This window comes from Agelaius phoeniceus, chromosome 13 (assembly GCF_051311805.1).
Source record: "Agelaius phoeniceus isolate bAgePho1 chromosome 13, bAgePho1.hap1, whole genome shotgun sequence".
NCBI lineage: Eukaryota > Metazoa > Chordata > Aves > Passeriformes > Icteridae > Agelaius > Agelaius phoeniceus.
Window position 1 is genome coordinate 14,745,208 of NC_135277.1, and position 18,653 is coordinate 14,763,860.

An 18,653-nucleotide genomic window follows, 5' to 3' on the forward strand; every position below is an offset into this window, starting at 1 on the left:
CCCATTGCTCCTTCAATGTTTGCTTTTCCCCCTTTTCTTTCACAAGCAGGAGATAAAAACAGACCCACAAAACCAAACACAGACCTATTAAACACAGGTCTGTACGAGTGTGAGGCAAAAGTAAAACATAAGCTTTGTATTTGTGTTAATATTTACACACTAAATTGTAGTTTCTGCTTCATGGCTGTGATATTTAAATCACAACTAGAACTGTATAGCTTAGGTAACTGAGCAATACGCTTAAAACTATTTAAGCCTGTTCACATATTAAAGTGAAAAAACTGGTCAAAATCAAATCTCTAAAAAAATCCAGCTCAATTGCCTGCAACACCAGCTTTAAAAATAATTTCTAAGCATAAACAAAACAGAAATATGGCCAGCTTCAAGTCCAGCTTACTGTTTTAAAATTAAAATTGTCCTCTGCTCCTTTTCAGCATCCTAACTACTTCCAGCAAATAAAGTCATAAATTACACACAGAAAGATTTTTCAAAGTTTTTTTTTTGGTTTGTTTTAGTAAAAAGCCAAAACAACAGCAAACAGAGGGAAAAAAATAAAACACTTCACACACAGTTATAGTAATTGAACTGCATTCTTGGCAACCACCATCACAGCAACCAGTCATCACACCAACTCCACAAGTGCCTTGTTATACTGAGACTTCCAACAAAGACTCCAGTGCATTCATAGTCTCTGAACACTCATTCTGAAACAATCAAGCTATTCAATCCCCCCCAAATTTTTGTTACCATCTGGAGCTAAAAAAAAACCGAATCCAGACTGCTCCTGAGGCACCTGTGCACTGCCAGGCTCAGGATGCCAGATCACAGCCAGGTACCTGCTCCATGACTGAGGGAGCTCAGCACCCCCAGCATCTCCCCTGTCCTTCCCAGCCTCCTGATCCCCACCATGGTACAGCCCTGACTTATTTCCACAGCAAACCCACCACATCAGAGGTGTAGGACTTTCTAAATAAGCATTCTGCAATTCAGGCAGATTGGAAATCCATGCGATTGTTAAAGGAGCTGGCAGGTGCATCTGTCCTCTCATGCTTTCCCTAGAGCACCAACAGTGCTCCATTTGCTCAGTTTGTGTATCCATTAACTGAAAATTCTCTCAGATGAGCATCACTGCTGTGCAGGAAGAAAGAAACATTCCACATAGGCAGCTAATATTTTTTTTCCTAGCAGTAACATCAGAATTCTTCTTCTGCGTTTGCAATTTGTGAAGTCTTAAATTTCTTGAGTTTTTCAATAGTAGAAGATACTGAAATCTCTCCATGAACTTTGTTGTCTCTGGTTCGCACATTGACAGCATTATTTGCTTTCTCCTTTTCTCCAACCACTGCAAGACATAGCACAAAATATTGCACAATGTACATGAGAAAATGAGCCTAGAACAAACTTTGTCCAACATTATAACTTCAGTGATATTCAGAAATGTAAGATGCTGCAATTACCTAAAATGAAGTTATACTGAGCCAGCTGTGCATTTCTAATTTTCTTGTTTAATGTGCAACTTTGATCTAGATCCACGTCTGACATAAATCCTGCTTCAAAAAACTGGTTGCAAACCTAAAAAAAAACCCAAAGAAACCAAAACCCTCTTAGTATTACTACATAGTTTCCCACATACATTTGTAAATGCTGCAGTTATTGATCTCTCCCAATAATTAATTCATGCATATGCATAATTTCATTCTTATGGATGATTATAAGGATTTCAACGAAGTTATCTGAAGAAACCTGCACACACAGCAGCACCCCAGCTGGGAGACAATAGAAGGTAACATCTATATCAAACATGTCCTCAGTCTGAGAAAGAACAAAGAGGAGTAGGAACAAACACACTTATTCTTGCATTAAAAGGAGAGCATGGGACAGGGGTAAAACCAACCATGGCTCAAAAGGGATGTGGTCAAGAATAGAGATGGTGGGAAATGGAACAAACTGGCCCTGCCTACTTAGAGCTGAGAGTGCTGTAATGAAGCATGAGTTATATAAGGTCTGTTATCCAGGATGCTTTGTCCTTGAATAATTACAGAAGTATGTACATAATTAAAGAACCCCAAATACTTAAAGTTGCATACCCCTTACTCAGACATATACACATTTTGGACAGGAACTTGCATATTGAAAAATTTACCTCTCCCCCCCACCATGTCTCCAGAGTTAGTAAGCTTTAATTCCCTGTTCTAGGACAAGCACAAAGCATCTCTGAAATGTGCCTGCTGCCACCAGGAGAGAAGCTGAGCCGAGCTGTCCTCTCACCTGCTGGGCGTATTGCTCCGAGCTGGGGCCCACGGGCACAACCATCACCTGCCGTGGAGACAGCCAGAACGGCCTGGCCAGCACAGCACAGACAGGAAACAAAGGTGCATTTTACATTTCCACTCACAGCCACAGTCACGTTCCACAACAATCATTTCTGTACACAATTATTTACTTTAGCTAAGGATGTTGGATAGTGTATTATCTCCCTCGTTTCAAGCTCACACAAAATAGCAAATAGATTCCAGTAAAATGACATATGGGGAAGTTGGACCTTCTGTTTTCTTCCCAGGTGACTTGACAACTTTAAACAGAATTTTTTTCTGCATAATTTTCACTTTTATCTATTACTTTACAGTGAAGATGGACAGTCAGGTGACTGAAAATAAGAATTAATTCTTCCTTAGTAATTAAAATACATTCACGAAGAAATACTTCCAGATCTTATCCAAGATAAAATGATCAATCTTAGAAGTACAAAAATATTTCACATATTACAATTCCTTAATGCCTGTGTACACCAAATAATTGCTTTACATACATCTGACATCCTCCTGGTACACAAGCATTATTTTTAAGAAAAAAGGAACAAGATTAATGCAGGATAATGCAGAATAATTACACATTCAATTACAATTCCTATTTTTGCATTATTTTTTCTTTTTTTCTGCAGTCTCATGAAATTGTATGGATATCATACAACTCAGACCAGAAAACCAGACTTTTCTTGTAATCTTACTAATTTTGAGAAAATTTTAGGGATATTATTTTTGCATTATAATATATGGGACAATAGGAAGGATATACAGTTTCTACTTTGTTAAAGTCTTCTTAGAATTCCGTTTGTTAGAATTGGTAAAGTCTTAGATTTCCACATACCATTTTCCTCCATAATTTTCTGCTAGAATAGCTATCATTCTCTCCACAGATCCCAAAATAGCTCTGTGAATAATCACTGGCCTTTTCTTGTCATCGCCATCCTTACTGAAAAAAAAAAATGAAGGTTTTTGTTTAAAAATAAAGTTATCTTAGCTCTCTCCACACATGTAATCTTACTAATATTTTTGATTCTTCTTTTAACATGAAGATAAATTTTAGTTAGTTATACTTATGAAAAGCCTACTGGTTTTATTAAAAATGTACTTCGAGTCAGCTGGGCTTTTAAAGAAATTCTAATTTAAAATAATCATGCCTGCAGCTAGTGGCAGAGACACACTCTTAAACCTGAGAAGACACTTGACTGACTCAGCACCATTTTTGTGCATTTTAATATTTTATGCTCTTCCTTGCACTCTCTTTCCATTAGGACTTGCTTTTATTTTGTTGCACAGGAAATTACCTGCCCTTACTTTTCATTACTTCACTTAAATTACAATCCTGAAATTTAAAAAAACTGGCTTTAAAAAAAAGCCAGTTCATAATAATATTATCACCTACCATAAAAACTGTAACATCTACAGCAGAATATATATACCACAGGACCAAAAAATTACAAATTCTTATCTATCTTCCCCATCTTCAAAAAATGCAAAAATCAAACACAGATTTGCAAAAATACAACCCAGAAAATGAGTATTCAAGTCAATGTGGCACTAAAATTAATTTCCTCAGTGGGCCTAGCTGGAAACCAGCCAGATTTTCACTAAAAGCTGTTTGCACTTGGTTTATGTTCAAAGTTAACTAATTTAATCTGATAAAAATAAAGAACCACTTAGTACAGACATACGTGCTCCTTAGGGCATGTTTGAATGTGTGTGCTGTGTCTTCCAAGGAGACACAATGACTAAACTGAAAAAGAAAACTGACTCAGCTGAGGGGATTTTAGCATTACTTATGATTGATTGTCTTCAAAACTGGCAGACAAGACAGAAAATAAGATTTTCCTGCATTTGCAATATAAGTGAGCTATCATTACATTGAGAAAATATCTTCAAGTTCATGACTCGCTCCTCTACCCACTGGGGCTGTTTGCTCTGCCTAGCAGCTGACTGATTTACAAGCTAATCATTTGTTAAATGAGCAATATAGCATTAGTACATAATGGGAATTACAGATAATGGAAGCTATTGTTCAATTTCATTTTAAAAAGGAAGATATTCAGCTGAAGCACTCACCCAACATAAGTAAGGTTGAACCGAATGGGTAGCTGGAAGTCAAGCTGGATGGTAGCACATTGATGGTACCTACCAATGGCATCTTTGATTTTAATATCAATCTGTGAAGCAAAATTACACAGTTACTAAATATAGTTTGCCTGCAGTACATCTGCATTTCTGTCCATCCCAAAGTTATACTGAAATGCTGAGTCACTAACCTTAGGACCATAAAATGCTCCATCTCCTGGATTCAAACTCCATTGCTCTCCAAAGTTATTCAAGCTGTTCTGAAGTTGCTAATCATAATAATGAGAGAGGAATTAATAAAGAGTGTAGAAGGGCATCTCATTACTGCAAGTCAAAGCAATTGCCTTTGAAATTCAAAAGGATCAAAAGGCAGCACAACCTCTATTGTTCAAGCATTTGCTCGTTTATGATAAATAATCTGGAAATAGTAGTTCCTTGTATAAATATAATGATTTATCAGAAAAAAAGATTAATAGAAATTTAACTAGTTCAAGGTAAGGGGCTAAGTAAGAACCTGAAAGTTCTGATTTTCTATAGAAACTTCAGATTTAATGTGATTTTTTCCTACAAGAATTTCCACCAAGGGTAGTATTTAGCATGTGATTTAATCAATTTCACCATGCAGCATGGAAGGACTCAGTTAAATATCTATCTCTGCAAGTACATATATTAAGGGGCTTGTTTGTTTGCTTTTAAATTAATTACCTTTTCTGCATGATCCCAGATCTCTAAATCTCCAAGATAATTGTCTGGTCTTGTAGAAAGATGTAGTTGGAAGGTAAAGCCAAAGACAGCATACACTGACTTCAAGAAATCAAGACACTCCCTAATTTCCTCTTCAATCTTAAACATAAAACATATTAAATAGGTTAAAATTGAATTATATAAAAATGTAATTGAATCTACTGAATTCCTCATAACAAGAACATAAAGAATTAAAAATCACTTGAAAATTACATCCAAGCAACCCAAATCCATTTAATGGGCAAAGAAAGATCTGAGGTGTTGTGGCTTCAAAACATGGCAAGAAAAGTGGTATTTTTGTTAAGCATGAGGTTCTGGAGACAAATTGTATCCTGAATTAAAGTAAATCCATTTTTACATGGAGTTCCACTAAAATCTATGGCATTACTGACAAAATTAAGGTTTTATTCAGCATTACTATAGAAAACAATGGGATCAACTGCTTTTTTTTTTTTTGTAGAGGGAGATGGAAAATGCAACAAATCTTACTTTCTGGGGTTTAACTGCCCAAATGCATCTTTCTAAATAAAACGAAGCACGTAGGAAAAATCTATCAAAAGCAGCTTTATGCTGTACAATGGAAGAATCAAGAGTTGAAATACTTCAGAGATTTTCTTCTGGTTTATTGTTAGTTTGCACTGGGAGAGGGAAGGGTTTTTTTGGTTGACTGGTGGGGATGTAGAAGGTGCCTTTTTTTTACCTGTTCCATTGTGCAAAAGATGTGAGCATCATCTTGTTGGAAGCGCCTTACACGAGTCAAGCCACTCAAAGTGCCTGAGAGCTCATTTCGGTGAAGAACTCCAAAATCTGCAAGTCTAAGAGGCAGCTCCCTCCAGGATCTGGGACGATGGGCAAACATCAAGCTGAAAGGAACACAGAAGAACCTTCCTTTTATCCCTCTTACAGGAGATTTAAGACAACACAGAAATAAACAAAACTCAGTACAGACAGTGATCACATTTTTAAGTATTTACTCATTCAGAGTGTCTACATCCTGAAAGACAGGCAAACACAAGAAGCACACCACTCAGTGTACTGCTAAAGATCACTGAGAAAAAAAACACTGCAAGAGTAAATCAAGACAGGTTAATCCATCCCCTTCTTGGAACACCACATCTGATGCCCACCTCTATCCCACAGAATTGCTATTTACTAGTGGCACAGACTAGTATTAGCATGCACAAACCCAGCTCAGTGCAGACTTACTGCAAAGGTCTGCTTTGGGGCACTGTCAGAGAAGCTCTCTGGACACACTGGCTTAGTAGTCTATAATAAACATACATTACTGTGTGTATTAATACTCCTTTTATTTCTCCTCAGCCCCAAAACGGATAAATGACATAAAATAAGACATTTTCCAGTTGAGAGTACAAACCAATGTCCTGGACAATTCATGGGTTTAAGGGCAAAGGTTTCCTTCTCAATCTCAAAAGAGAACATATTTTCACTGTAGTGCTGCCAGTGTCCTGAAGCTTCCCAGAGTTTACTGTTGAAGACGTTTGGAGACACAACTTCAGTAAAATTACGCCTGCGATACTCCCCCTAGAGAACAAGTGCAACATTGAAAAGGTGAGAGAGCTTTTGACAAGCCAGAGCTTGATTCTTTTCAACTGTGGTATTATGATGGCAATTTACAGGGACACAATAGGACTACTGCACATGTAGACTTGGCACAATTGGAAAAACACAGCTTCACTCTGCCTTTTTTCAAAAAGGTTAAATTTGTATAATCCTTGTAAAAATCTTGTATATGTTTACATACATAGATACTTTTCCTTCTGTGGCTAGCTCAGCACTATGAATGGCTTATCATTTAAGATCAACAAATGATAATAAAGTTGTTAGGACTTATATCAGTAACATCAGTACATACCCGTATGAAATCCACCAGAGTGTTATAAAGAAAGGCACCTCTAGGCAGGAAAAAGCAGCTTCCAGGACTCAAATCATGAAAGAAGAAGAGCTCTTGCTCCTAGGTAAATCAAACCCAGAATGCTCTAATAGCAATTCAGAGAGAATTGCAGAATGTAACTACTTCACACACATCAAGACACTGCTTGCAAAGATGGAATATTACAGCAACAAGGTGATTTATGGTCTGCAAGTGCTCAGCAAGACCAGTTAATTCATCTGCAGTTCTTACTCTTAGAGATTCGTAAAAACACCAAATTCCATTTGATTCTTTGACCATGTAAACACACATTTCCCCAAATTTACGCCTATTATAAAGAACAGCCAAACCTTGTTATTTACACAATTTCCAAATAAATTCTCTTCTGTGAAAAACAGAGGGGTTAGGTAGGATCTGGCAAAGACTCTACATTAATAGGTTTAAGGTTTATATCCTTAAACTAAGGGACTACAGCCGTTAACTTCTTCCCAACATTAGTTTAATGCTCATATGCAAGTGATGAGCTTGTTGAACTAAAATTTTAAAATCTAAGTGACATCAAGAAGCACAACTGGCTCCCCTTAAAACTGTCAGAAAACAACAACAAAAAAACCAAACCAAAACTAAAATACAAGGGAAGAGAATAAATTCTACAATAGAAATATAAAAGAAGTAGACAGTGGAACAGTGTACCTTTCCAATTTTCCTATGATCCCGGTTTTTGGCTTCTTCCTGGATTTTTTCCCATTCCTTCATCATTTTGTTATCAGGAAAGGATATTCCATATATCCTCTGCAGAGTTTCCATGTCAGATTTTCCTTCCCAGTATGTAGAGGAACTCTGACACACAAAACCCATACTTTAGGATAATATTATATAATATCAGGGAAAGAGGGATAAACACTAACCCATTCGAACATTATTGTATTTTTCCTTGGGAAAAGAATTATATGCAGTCCTTCAGCTTTTGTGTGTAATACAAAGAGACTTGCAGTGCCTTTTAGTCAGCATACTAATACAGAAGACAAGCAGAAGTGACAAGTCAAATCCTATTTTATTCTGCTTAGGTACCTTGTTTTAACTCACATCATGACATATTTTATTATTTCACATTATGGCTTTTAAAAAGGCAGGAGTTGTTTACGTTGAAAACATAATCCAGTAGGAAAGCTAGAAAGGCAAACCAAACCTAACTGTCACAGTTAAACCTGAGCAGTTTTAACCCTCTACCCACTCAATCCCTGGAACTCAAGGGTTCCATACACTTCAGTTTGGAAGTCAGGAAAAGCCACAATGATGAATGTTCCAAAGAGCTCAGACTAATAAGGTTACCAAAAGCAGGATCTGTGAGTAACTTAAACTACACCATACATTCAGAGGCCTCTGCAAACACTGTCTCTGGCTTCCCTGGAAGCAATGCCATTTTTTAACAGCAGCACTTGCAGACCTGCTAAGGTCCACTTGATCTCCTGTACCTGAAAATCTCCTGTACCTGACAAGGTCAAAACACTGTTTTCTGGCCCAGTGAGTATCTTGATGTGAACTTACTGCAGAACAGAGCATGTACACCCCCTTGCAGTCAGACTAAGCAGGACCCTTGTCCTGTGAAGTGCAGTGCTGATGGGAGACAGGGGCACAGTCCTGCCACAGGGGCTTAGGCTGCTCTTCTCTCCTGTGCACAGCAGAATTGGCTCCACAGCTCATCTGTCACCACTAGCTAGAATAGTTTTGCAGTGCTCTTCATCAGTCTAAATGAGCAGGTTACTACACTAATACTCTGGTACAAAACATGCTGGGAACTTTCACTGAGGTACTACTGTCTTAGCCAAGAATCAGTAAATGTCAGACACAGATCAACAAAGTCAGTAGTTCTACTTGTACAATGGGAACTGGGAAAGAAATGAAGAACTATTCTACAGTAAGCGAAGAAAACAATACAAAGGACCAATCCTAGTACAGTCAGCTCAGGAAAAATAAATATATAAATAGATCAACTGACAGTTTATTTCAGTTTTGATGCACAGTTAATTTAAACTTACCTTAACTATTTTAAGGGCCTTAATTTTTCCAGTGTGTCTCACATGTGGTCCCTTGCAGAGATCAATCAATGGACCACATCTATATGCCAAACAAAAACAGTGTTAATTTCCAAGCAACCTAACATTTTTCAATGCATTCACTAATGGCACACAAGTTCATGTTTAACACATTCAAACATGCCAGTAAATATAAATATGCACCATGCAGCAAATTCAGTGCACCTCAAATGTAACTGTGCCTTCTACCTGAAGTGGAATATTCACTCAGTAAATGCTCAGCACAATTGATCCATTTTCAAGAGCATCATAACACATTTGCCAATTCATACAGTTCCATATATGAACTTGTTCAAGTTGGCCAGGAAATTTTAAAGTATGCACATCAAACAGAAAATGATGTTGCCATTTTCCAACCAACTAACAAGTAACTGAATGAGCAGGTTCTTCACCCCACACTGAGCTAGAGTTAGCTTTATCCATTATGCAGTCAGACAATGGCAGAGATGGCAAATTATTTTAATCAGTCTACTGAAACCAGAGGGAATAAATAAAAACTGAATTTGATATTTGTCCACAAATTGAGACCTAATCTGTCCCAGCAGAGAAAGAAAATCTCACTCTACCTAAGTAGCAATATTATTTACAAACTAAATCACAATCACACAGGAATTCAGAACTTATAATGAAAAACCCCCAAAATTTTCTCTCAAATTAAATTAATTAGCTATAAAAATACCTAATAATACCATTCAAGTATATTTCTTTACCTGTATATTGTGGTAGTTGGTGTCTTCACCTTCTCATTAAGGATACGACACTTAAACTTGTTATACTGTGTGTGGAAGCATGAAAAGTCAGAAATGTTTATAAAACGGATAATAAAATTCTCTTCAAAAATTACATTTTTATATTACAAGTGCACCAGTAAAAGACACTTCTAAATAAAAAACCCACCAAAACAAACAAAACCCCACAAAACAAAACAACAAATCAACAACACCAAAAACCCCCCACTTCAGATCCACAGCTACTCTAAAGATTTACCTTAAACATGTCTAAAAGGATCTCCTTTTTGACTTCCAGCCTTTCAAAAGGCTGTTTCTCTTTCATGATATTTTTACAACGGTTCTCTAGTAGTGGGAATTCAGAACTAGATACACTTCTAGATAAAAAGACACAGGCAAAAGAAATATAAATGAATCATTTTGATACTCCCATTTTTCTAATGGTTTAATTTGAAAAACATGGAATGTGTCGTGATTTGTCATGGTATTTTTTTCCTTAGTTACTTAGAATCAGCTGTATTTTCTAAACCCAGAAACACAGGTAGTACCACCCTGAAAAAACCCATTGCAATAATTCCTTTGAATGTCTGGAACAGTCTTTGACATGATTAACTGTCTGGAAGACCTATAGCTCAAAATATACACATGATTTAAGAAAAAAAACAAACCAAGGGTCAAAAAGGCTCAACCCAGCCACAAGAGCCAGTTTATCAGCTCATGCAGATTCAGTATTCCCCCTGCCTACAGAAGGATAAACAAGAAAAAAAACAGAATTGCAAAGCTGTGCACAAGGATTAGAAAAGTAGTAAACACCTAGACAAGTTACATGCATTTGTGCCCTTTCTACAAGTGACTCTGGCCCCTGGAAACCAAACTTGCATGACTCTTTAAAGAAACCATCCCCTTTGCCTCACAGGAACTTCAGAAAGTTCAACCCCAAGACTTTGCATTTTTTCCACAGAACAGCTTCAGCACTTAGAGAGCAGGTGTCTGAACACTGTTTCTGAATTTAAATATATACACACACTCAGTTGAACCGTATATACAGAAGACTATGTTTCAAATCATATTAGAGTCAGAATTATACTTGTAACATGCAGAAACAAACAAAATAACTCTAATACTAATCTTTAATAGGGAGTATTAAAGTTCTAAGACACTGTAATTTTACCTGTCTTCAATATACATGTCATAATGAAATCCATTCTCAATTGGTGGTCCATAGCATAAGCAGCCCCCAAAATGTCCTTCCATGGCCTCTCCAAGAATGTGAGCACTTGAATGCCAATAAACCTGTAAATGAAGTCAGCTGAGCAAACCATGAGCTCAATGGCATTGTGTAACTAAAAAGAAGAAAAAACAAACTAGAGATACGTGCAGGTAGGACACAGACTGGAACCAATGTTGTTCAAATTTTGAGAGAAGTAAACAACTTTGTATCACTCATTTAGAATACTTCAAAATGAAAAGATAATGGCAGATGTAGCACTAAAGGCCCATCATACTTCAGTCTGAAAGAGGATGACTCTACCTCTGCACAATTCCTTCAACTTAATTACTGTACCTTGTTTATTTAGAAGTTAATTTCAGTTGAAGTCTATGCACCACTAATCACATCTAAAGCAATGAAGCCAATTAGGCTGCCATTGTTCACATTCAGTACATTTATTAATGGGCCTGTAAACTATATTACCTGAAATGTCAGAAGAGGGAAGCCAAAAACACAGTAGATCAATACCAGTTTGATGTTCTGACTTATTAATTGAGACTATTTCAGAGCTACTGCTATAAGATAAAGCCTTGACAGGCTCCTGAAATGTCTCCAACAAGCTTAATCACATGAATAATTCTTTGACAAAACTGAAGTCCAATCCCAGTGTATAAAGATAACATAAGCTTCAGACTGAATACCATTAAAAAAAAATCTCAGTCAAGTTGCTAAGTATACATGTAGTTTAATTGACTAAGAAATGTCTACTTAAGGATCTAATAAACAGTGCCAGTACAAGGGGGTGTAGATTTTATTTATGGCTCAAGTCTAATATTGGACAGCTTTTAAAAAACAGTTGAGACTGCCTTACATTGCTTTTACCATCTGATCTTCAGATGCACTGAGCCAAACCACAGACTGCTTCAAGTTCACATACAAATCAAGGCTTTCTGTGCTAACTCCTTTGAGAAATAACATATTTATGTAAAACAGAAGGATGAAAAGAACACAAAGACTTTACTCAGTCTCAGACTACAGGCACTTAGTATCTAATCTTTGTTAAATCATAGGAAATACATTACTTGAATAGTTTTGTGGGTTTTTTTAATGTAAGATTTTTAAAGCTTAATGCTGCAACCAATTTTACGTTATTAGTTTCTTTAATCAAGCAGAAACCAGAGTGTTTACTCACAGCTTTGGCTTCTTCATTATCAAAGGTGAGCAGCTCCAGAGTACAATCTCCCTCCAGCGGACGGTCCAGATCCCAGAGTTCACCATTCACTTTGGCTATGACTGCATTTGAAGCCAACACTTGGCTAAAGAAACAGAAGAGACAAGAATATTTAGGTTCAGATTTGTAAAAGCCTTTAGATTTTTAAATCCCATGAGACCACATCCACATCTTGTAGCAATTGAAGACCGTAAACTTTTGCTTCTGTGGCTGCTTAAACACTTGCCTGCTTTTAAGGTATAGAACCTTAAGGTCTTGAGAGGTTTTGTTCAACACTTTTCAGTGCTGGGGACCTCGAGGAAAGGCTGCTCCTTGCAACAGGTTCTACTGATTCTGCTAACTCACAAAACTTCTGATGTCTCTTAATTCCCAGCAGTGCCACAGATTTAATTGGAAGCCAGCACAGAATCCCAAGCATCAGAACTGTAACCAGCTGTTTCTACTACATGAAGCTGAAGTGCCAATGCTTTCCAAGCAACTCAATTTAAGGGAGCCACCACCCACTGACCATGATATATATTTTATAACAAGGTAAGAGACAAACAATAGTAACAGTTTTATCACTACAAAATTACACCTCCTTGAATGTGCAGGTTACCTAATTCCTACAGCTAATTGATATGGCGTGGTTTTCCAAGATTCCCCTTCAACTGTCTCCCCATCTGTCAGAGTAATTTTGATAGGTTTGCTCTGGTTGGCTGCTCTGTAAGCTAGCAAAGCATCATGTTCTTTTTTCAGTGCTTCATAAAGCTTCAGTCTGTCTTCTATGAAGCTTGGCCCACACTGGAACTGTAAGACATAAATTTGATCATGCACACATATTTGTGAGACAAAGAGAATAAAAGGATTCACAGTGTTGGTGCATCCCCAGAGGTTCCAACTCATCCAGATTTAGCTGTACTGGAATTTACACTGAAATTCAGTAAAGCATTTATAAATAATAATATACAGGATAGTCCCATCCAACTTACTGACTATTTTAGAGTGATTTTACAATTTTCCATGCACTTACATCAATCTGGGCCTAAATGGGTCTGTGAGCTGGACCTCAGAAAGCAGCTTATATTCCTGACTCAAAATTTGCATTTGGCAGATGTCCTGGATAAATTTGGATCACTCCAACAAGCCCTCGCCTCTGCCACTACATTTAAAGCATCAGATTCAAGCCAGAGAGTTCACATGAAGTTCCTATATTTTAGCTTTAGGTGAGTTATTAAGCTCTGTTGTACTACAGCAGTGCTGCCAATATCCCTTCAGCCATCATGAATGCTCATGAACCACCACCCTCCTTAGGCACCACAAAACCATGACCTTTATTTTCCAATAACCCAAATCCTTTCGTTACATAAAATGTAGAGATTTAATAATGTATGAGTAACCCTACTAATGCAAGATTAAGCTCTTGAATAATGTGAGGTTTTTTTCACTGTGCTATAGTGAGCTTTCTTCCCAAAGCTGGGATTTCAAAATACAGCAAAGTATTCCAGATTTGAGTGCCTTTTCTGAACCTGGATGAAAACCACTCCTATTACTACATGGTATTAAAGAACCACTTACATCATTCTGGTGCTGGTTCACAGCTTCATTTTCCTTTTTCTTTTCCTCTTTAATTTGATTCACTGCATCAGTAGGACTTGCACTGGAGACTTTCTGAAAACAGTGAGAATACAAAGTATACCCCTACTATACCTTCACCTTTTTTTCCAGCAATCATCAAAACAAAGCAAACCGCTATAATATTGGGCTAAAAAGGCAATTACAGGGAACAAGGTATGTCCTCAGTACAAAGACTTCTCATGGCACATCTAAACTTCATCCTTTTGATGCTCTGCAGACACAGCAATGCTGCTCACCAAGCAAAGTCCTCTCAATAAAATTTCCCAAATTTTACTACTACAACTATCACTAGCAAAATGGCCACAGAGGGGCCGTTGGAGGTCAAACCAGAGCAGTGAGCAGTCACAGCAACTTTCAATCGTGTGATACCTCGAACAGGTTGCCCAGTGATGCTGTGGATGCCCTTCCCTAGCAGTGTTCAAGGCCAGGCTGGATGAGGCTCTGATCAATCTGGTCTAGTGGAAGATGTCCCTGCCCATGGCAAGGGGCTTGGAACGAGATGATCTTTAGGGTGTTTCCCAACACAAACCATTCTATGGCTCTATGAACCCACCGCCTTGGCACAAGGGCAGAGAGCACTGCCCAGGGCTGCGGGCAGACACCGCGACAGGCTTCTGCTCCCGGGAGCTGGGCATAGGTGCCTCGGCCCCGTGAATGTCCGTGTCCCGTCCCGTCCCGTCCCGCCCGCCCGGGGTCACCGTCCCGCCCCGCTCCGAGCGGTACCGGCGCTACCTCTCCGCCGGCCGGGGGCTGCGCCGGCGCCGCCCGGCCCAGCTCGGCCGCCAGGCTGCGGCGCAGGTGCAACAGGCGGTAGCGCAGCTTCTCGTTCTCGGCCCGCAGCCGCTGCAGCTCGGGGCTGGCGCTGCCGGAGCAGTGCAGCTCCTGCGGCTCCTTCAGCCGGCCGACCTCAGCCGCCAGCCAGCGCAGCTCCCGCTCCTGCCGCGACAACCGCAGCTCCACCGCCTCGGCGGCCGCCGCTGCCGCCATCTTGGCCCCGGCGCGCTCCGCCCCGGTCCCGCCCGCTGCCGGCGGAGCCCGCCCAGGCGCGGCGGCGCGGCCGTGCGAGGCGTGCCTGCTCCCATCGCTCCTTTTAATTGAGCAGACGGCTCTTCGGAGCTGCTGCTGCCGTGCTGGTGATCAATCTACCTACCCGAGGCCGGCGAGCAATTGGGAAGCGTCGATATCCACAGAGTCAATTGGGGTGGAAAAGACCTCTGAGATCATCGAGTCCAACCTATGACCGAGGACCACCGCGTCAATTGGACCATGGCTCCATGTGCCACATTTAGTCTTTCCTTAAACGCTTTATGAAATAATGTCATTGTTAAAACGTGTTGGTCGATTGCATTCTTATTTGACTTTAATATCAAATAAACACTGTCAGAGCTTATTTGTAGTGGATGCTTCCTGGCTGACACCATTTCGTATGAAATCAGGCTGATTGAAACTATTCAGCATCTTAGCACAAATTGCAGAAGTTAGCATGAAGGTAAATAATTTGAAGAGGTTTGAGTTGCCAGGTGTTAGGACTCGGAGCTTGGGAGGATTTCACATCTCCTATTGCACAGCACAACAGTCTGCTGCATCATTTACAAGTCATTGCAGTTAAATACTTCAGACCCTTGACCCTGGGAAAAGAATAGCTCTCCATCACAAATCTTTTATATCCACCATGTACTTCCATGTATCCTTTTGTCTTAAACACTTCCTTGGCATCTTCAATTTATCTAGTTTCCTCCCTTGATTGCACTTCACACTCACTTTTCTGTGTTCAGTTTCTCAACACACACTTTCAAATTTTTGCCTTTAATCTATACTCAGACTTTAAAAGGTGTGGGTTTTTATTACCAAATTGGCAATTACCAAATCAGAATTTTAGCATTTTATTTTTGTATTTACAGAGTGGGAAATAACTACATGGTATGTGAGAAGGCAGAGAGATAAATTTTGTAATTGTTCGCAACTTGATACATTTCCTATATCATCTACTTTTCTTTGTGATTTTAAGATTTTATAAGAACAAATTTGAGGTTATATTTTACCAACAAAAATAATGGGAAGATTTCCGGCTCCAAACATTGTACTCCTTTAGAAAAAAAAAGTCAATCATTCAGTGCACCAAGTCCAAAGACACTTCTATAGCGTATACTCACAAATTTTAGGTTAATATACCTCAGCAAACTGATACCAATGCACTTTTTAAATTTGCACCAATTCTTCCTTGCTTTCCTGAAGAGGTACAACTCAACAACACCTATGTCTATCCCTCACTACAGCAAGGTTGTATATCTTTGAGGTTGGATTGGCAGGTGTGAAAGTAAAGCATAGTCTATAGCTTCCTTTAGAAATCCATTTCATTATTAATTTGATAAGTTACCTGTTATTTTAATTTTTAAATTCACTACTGTGCAGAATTTATTACTGTGCTTAGGATACTGATGACAAGCAGTGTTGTCAGCACAATGAAATAAACACAGATTTGTCTTTTAAATTAAACTCTGAGAAATGTATTCAGGTTATATTCTCTGTATCTCATCTTTGGGTAGAGCCTTATGAACTCAAACACATATAACTTGTGGCTTGCTCTAGCATCTAGTGAAGTAATGGAAGAACTTCCCCTCTGAAGCTGTAGAGGCTGAGAAGGCTGATTCAGAGGATGCTGTCTAACATATGTGGAGTACCAGTACCCTCTATCAGGAACTTTTATCTGCTGAGATAATGTGGTGCTAATTAGTAGAACTTCCAAGACAGAAACAATTTGAAGAGAGAAAAAAAATCTTACTACCTCTATGGATGTTCAAAACCAGAGGGAATTTTGAGAATTAAAGAGCCCTTGCTTTCAAAGGCTACCTAGAAGATGTGCCAGACAGGTTGGCTACTTTCTCTGCCCTCTGCAGATGACGCTGGTTTAGCTGTGCTCCTGGCTCATGGTTAGGATGGCTCATGGTGGGATTGCAGCTGCTTTGTACCATCCCTGTCCCCCCAGAGGGCCCTCTTTGGTGTGTGACGTCGTGCAGAGCACGGGGAGCTCTACCTGAGATGGTCACAGGAGCGTGAGAATCTGCTATGGCCAATAAGCCATGACATTGTAAACTGGGACCATTAATATTGCTTCCAGTAAAACACAATCCCACGGTCCTTGCTCCACACGATGTCAATGTCACACAGAGGCTTGTTGTGTCTGCAAACAACCACAAGGTGACAGGCAATGCTGCCAAACAATTCTGGGACGCCTCACTGGCTGACTGGATGCTCACATGCACAATAAAATTCCTGCATTATGATATGGTCAGTGGTCAACTCTAATGTTAACTGAAAAGTACTTGAAATTTTGGAAACAGAAGCCTGATGGGAGGATACAGTGATTGCAACTTAAGATCACAAGAACAGAAAATATTCTAAAACTCGTTGGACTAAAAGATTGGCAAAATATTTTTGTTTGCTCCACAACAGATAAAATATCCTTTAGAAAAGTGCAGGTAAGGCCACACAAGCAAGGCCATGGATGCATTATCAGTTGGCAGCAGTAGAAATAGAAAAAATAGACTAAGAAACAGGAGGAGGAGGCAGGAAGTATTCATAGCTTTTCTATACAGGGAATTTATGTTGACAGAAAGTATGAAAACAAGCCCAAGCAGTCCATGTACTAAGGAGCATTTGCATAAGGGAGGTTATGTAATGTGTGATCCTCAATGAATGATTATCAGTGGCAGAACACCTCCACTGGGATTGCAGTAATCTCCACTGTTAAACCTGGCTCAGGAAATGGACGCTACATGAATTATTTTGCTTAGAAATGGCATAAAAATCTAGACATGCAGAAATGTTGTTATTCTTAGTAGTTATGTATTTACCTTCACAAAAAAGGTCCTATTCTGTAACCTTTTTTTTTACCTTTTGCATACAGGTTTACAAAATATATATAGAAACATGCTTTCTAAATGTGTAATTCCATTGCATATTAAAGCTAATATTTTATGGAAGAACAAGAAGTGGAGGGCATTCGTACTGTGGTTTGAGTATGGCCTCTGAGGAATATAAAATTAAAGTGTACAAAGGATGCTTTATTTTATGTCCTGCACCAGCTTGTACAGATTATTTCAGTTTGATCAGCTGTCTTCTAGAATGAATTATTTTTTGCAAAGGGATATCTTTGAAGATCAGTTACAGAATTAAAAAGTAACAGTAACTAAGCAATTCTCAGTCTCATCATTACGGTTCAGAAGCTGTTAACAGTTGTAAAGGGCTAATTAGTGTAATGTAATCCTCTTAGGAGGCTGCAGGCATTGAGCTAGATTTCTTTATAATTTGTATGTAGGCCTTCTTTATTCCATTGGAATTACAATAATCACAGACAGCAGTATGTATTTGCATTCTAGCCATCCACATAATGTTTATTTTGCATACTGAATACTGCACAATTAATGCAGAAGCAGAAATTTCTATTTTCTACTTCAATATCAAAATGTTTGGAAGAACAGCCAAGTCTTGGTTTTACAACTGTGCAAAATCTACCAGAAGAGAAAATGAAAACAGGAGTAAGTGGCTTTCTGAAATCCCAAGCAATCAGAGAGAGAAAATACTGGAAGAGCTGGATGTGAACAAAGTGCTGTCATATTTGGTTTACAAGAGAGTCTTTTCCTTGGAGGAATACAAAGACATTTGGTCCCAGGAGAGCTACAAGAAGAGAACTGAATATTTTCTAGATAAACTGTATTTAAAAGGCCCAGGTGCTTTCTCTGCCT

General features: G+C 38.8%; 1 protein-coding gene across 2 annotated transcripts; it reads right to left on the minus strand.

Annotated features, from left to right (window-relative positions):
* Positions 1 to 481: 481 nt before the first annotated feature.
* On the minus strand, positions 482 to 14,931 carry TARS3 (threonyl-tRNA synthetase 3). 2 transcript variants are annotated; one of them, XM_054642220.2, is made up of 19 exons: positions 14,641 to 14,931; positions 13,849 to 13,941; positions 12,890 to 13,080; positions 12,253 to 12,376; positions 11,022 to 11,143; positions 10,110 to 10,227; positions 9,833 to 9,897; positions 9,066 to 9,144; positions 7,720 to 7,866; positions 7,009 to 7,107; positions 6,511 to 6,677; positions 5,836 to 5,998; positions 5,097 to 5,234; positions 4,583 to 4,660; positions 4,383 to 4,483; positions 3,148 to 3,252; positions 2,269 to 2,341; positions 1,458 to 1,572; positions 482 to 1,342 (listed from the first exon to the last, which is right to left on the minus strand). In XM_054642220.2, exons 1-19 carry the CDS (start codon positions 14,893 to 14,895, stop codon positions 1,194 to 1,196), a joined length of 2,382 nt encoding a protein of 793 aa, XP_054498195.2. In that variant the 5' UTR covers positions 14,896 to 14,931; the 3' UTR covers positions 482 to 1,193. The 2 variants fall into 2 exon arrangements, with proteins under 2 accessions (XP_054498195.2, XP_077041481.1); XM_077185366.1 differs by having other exon boundaries at positions 14,632 to 14,931.
* Positions 14,932 to 18,653: the final 3,722 nt, after the last annotated feature.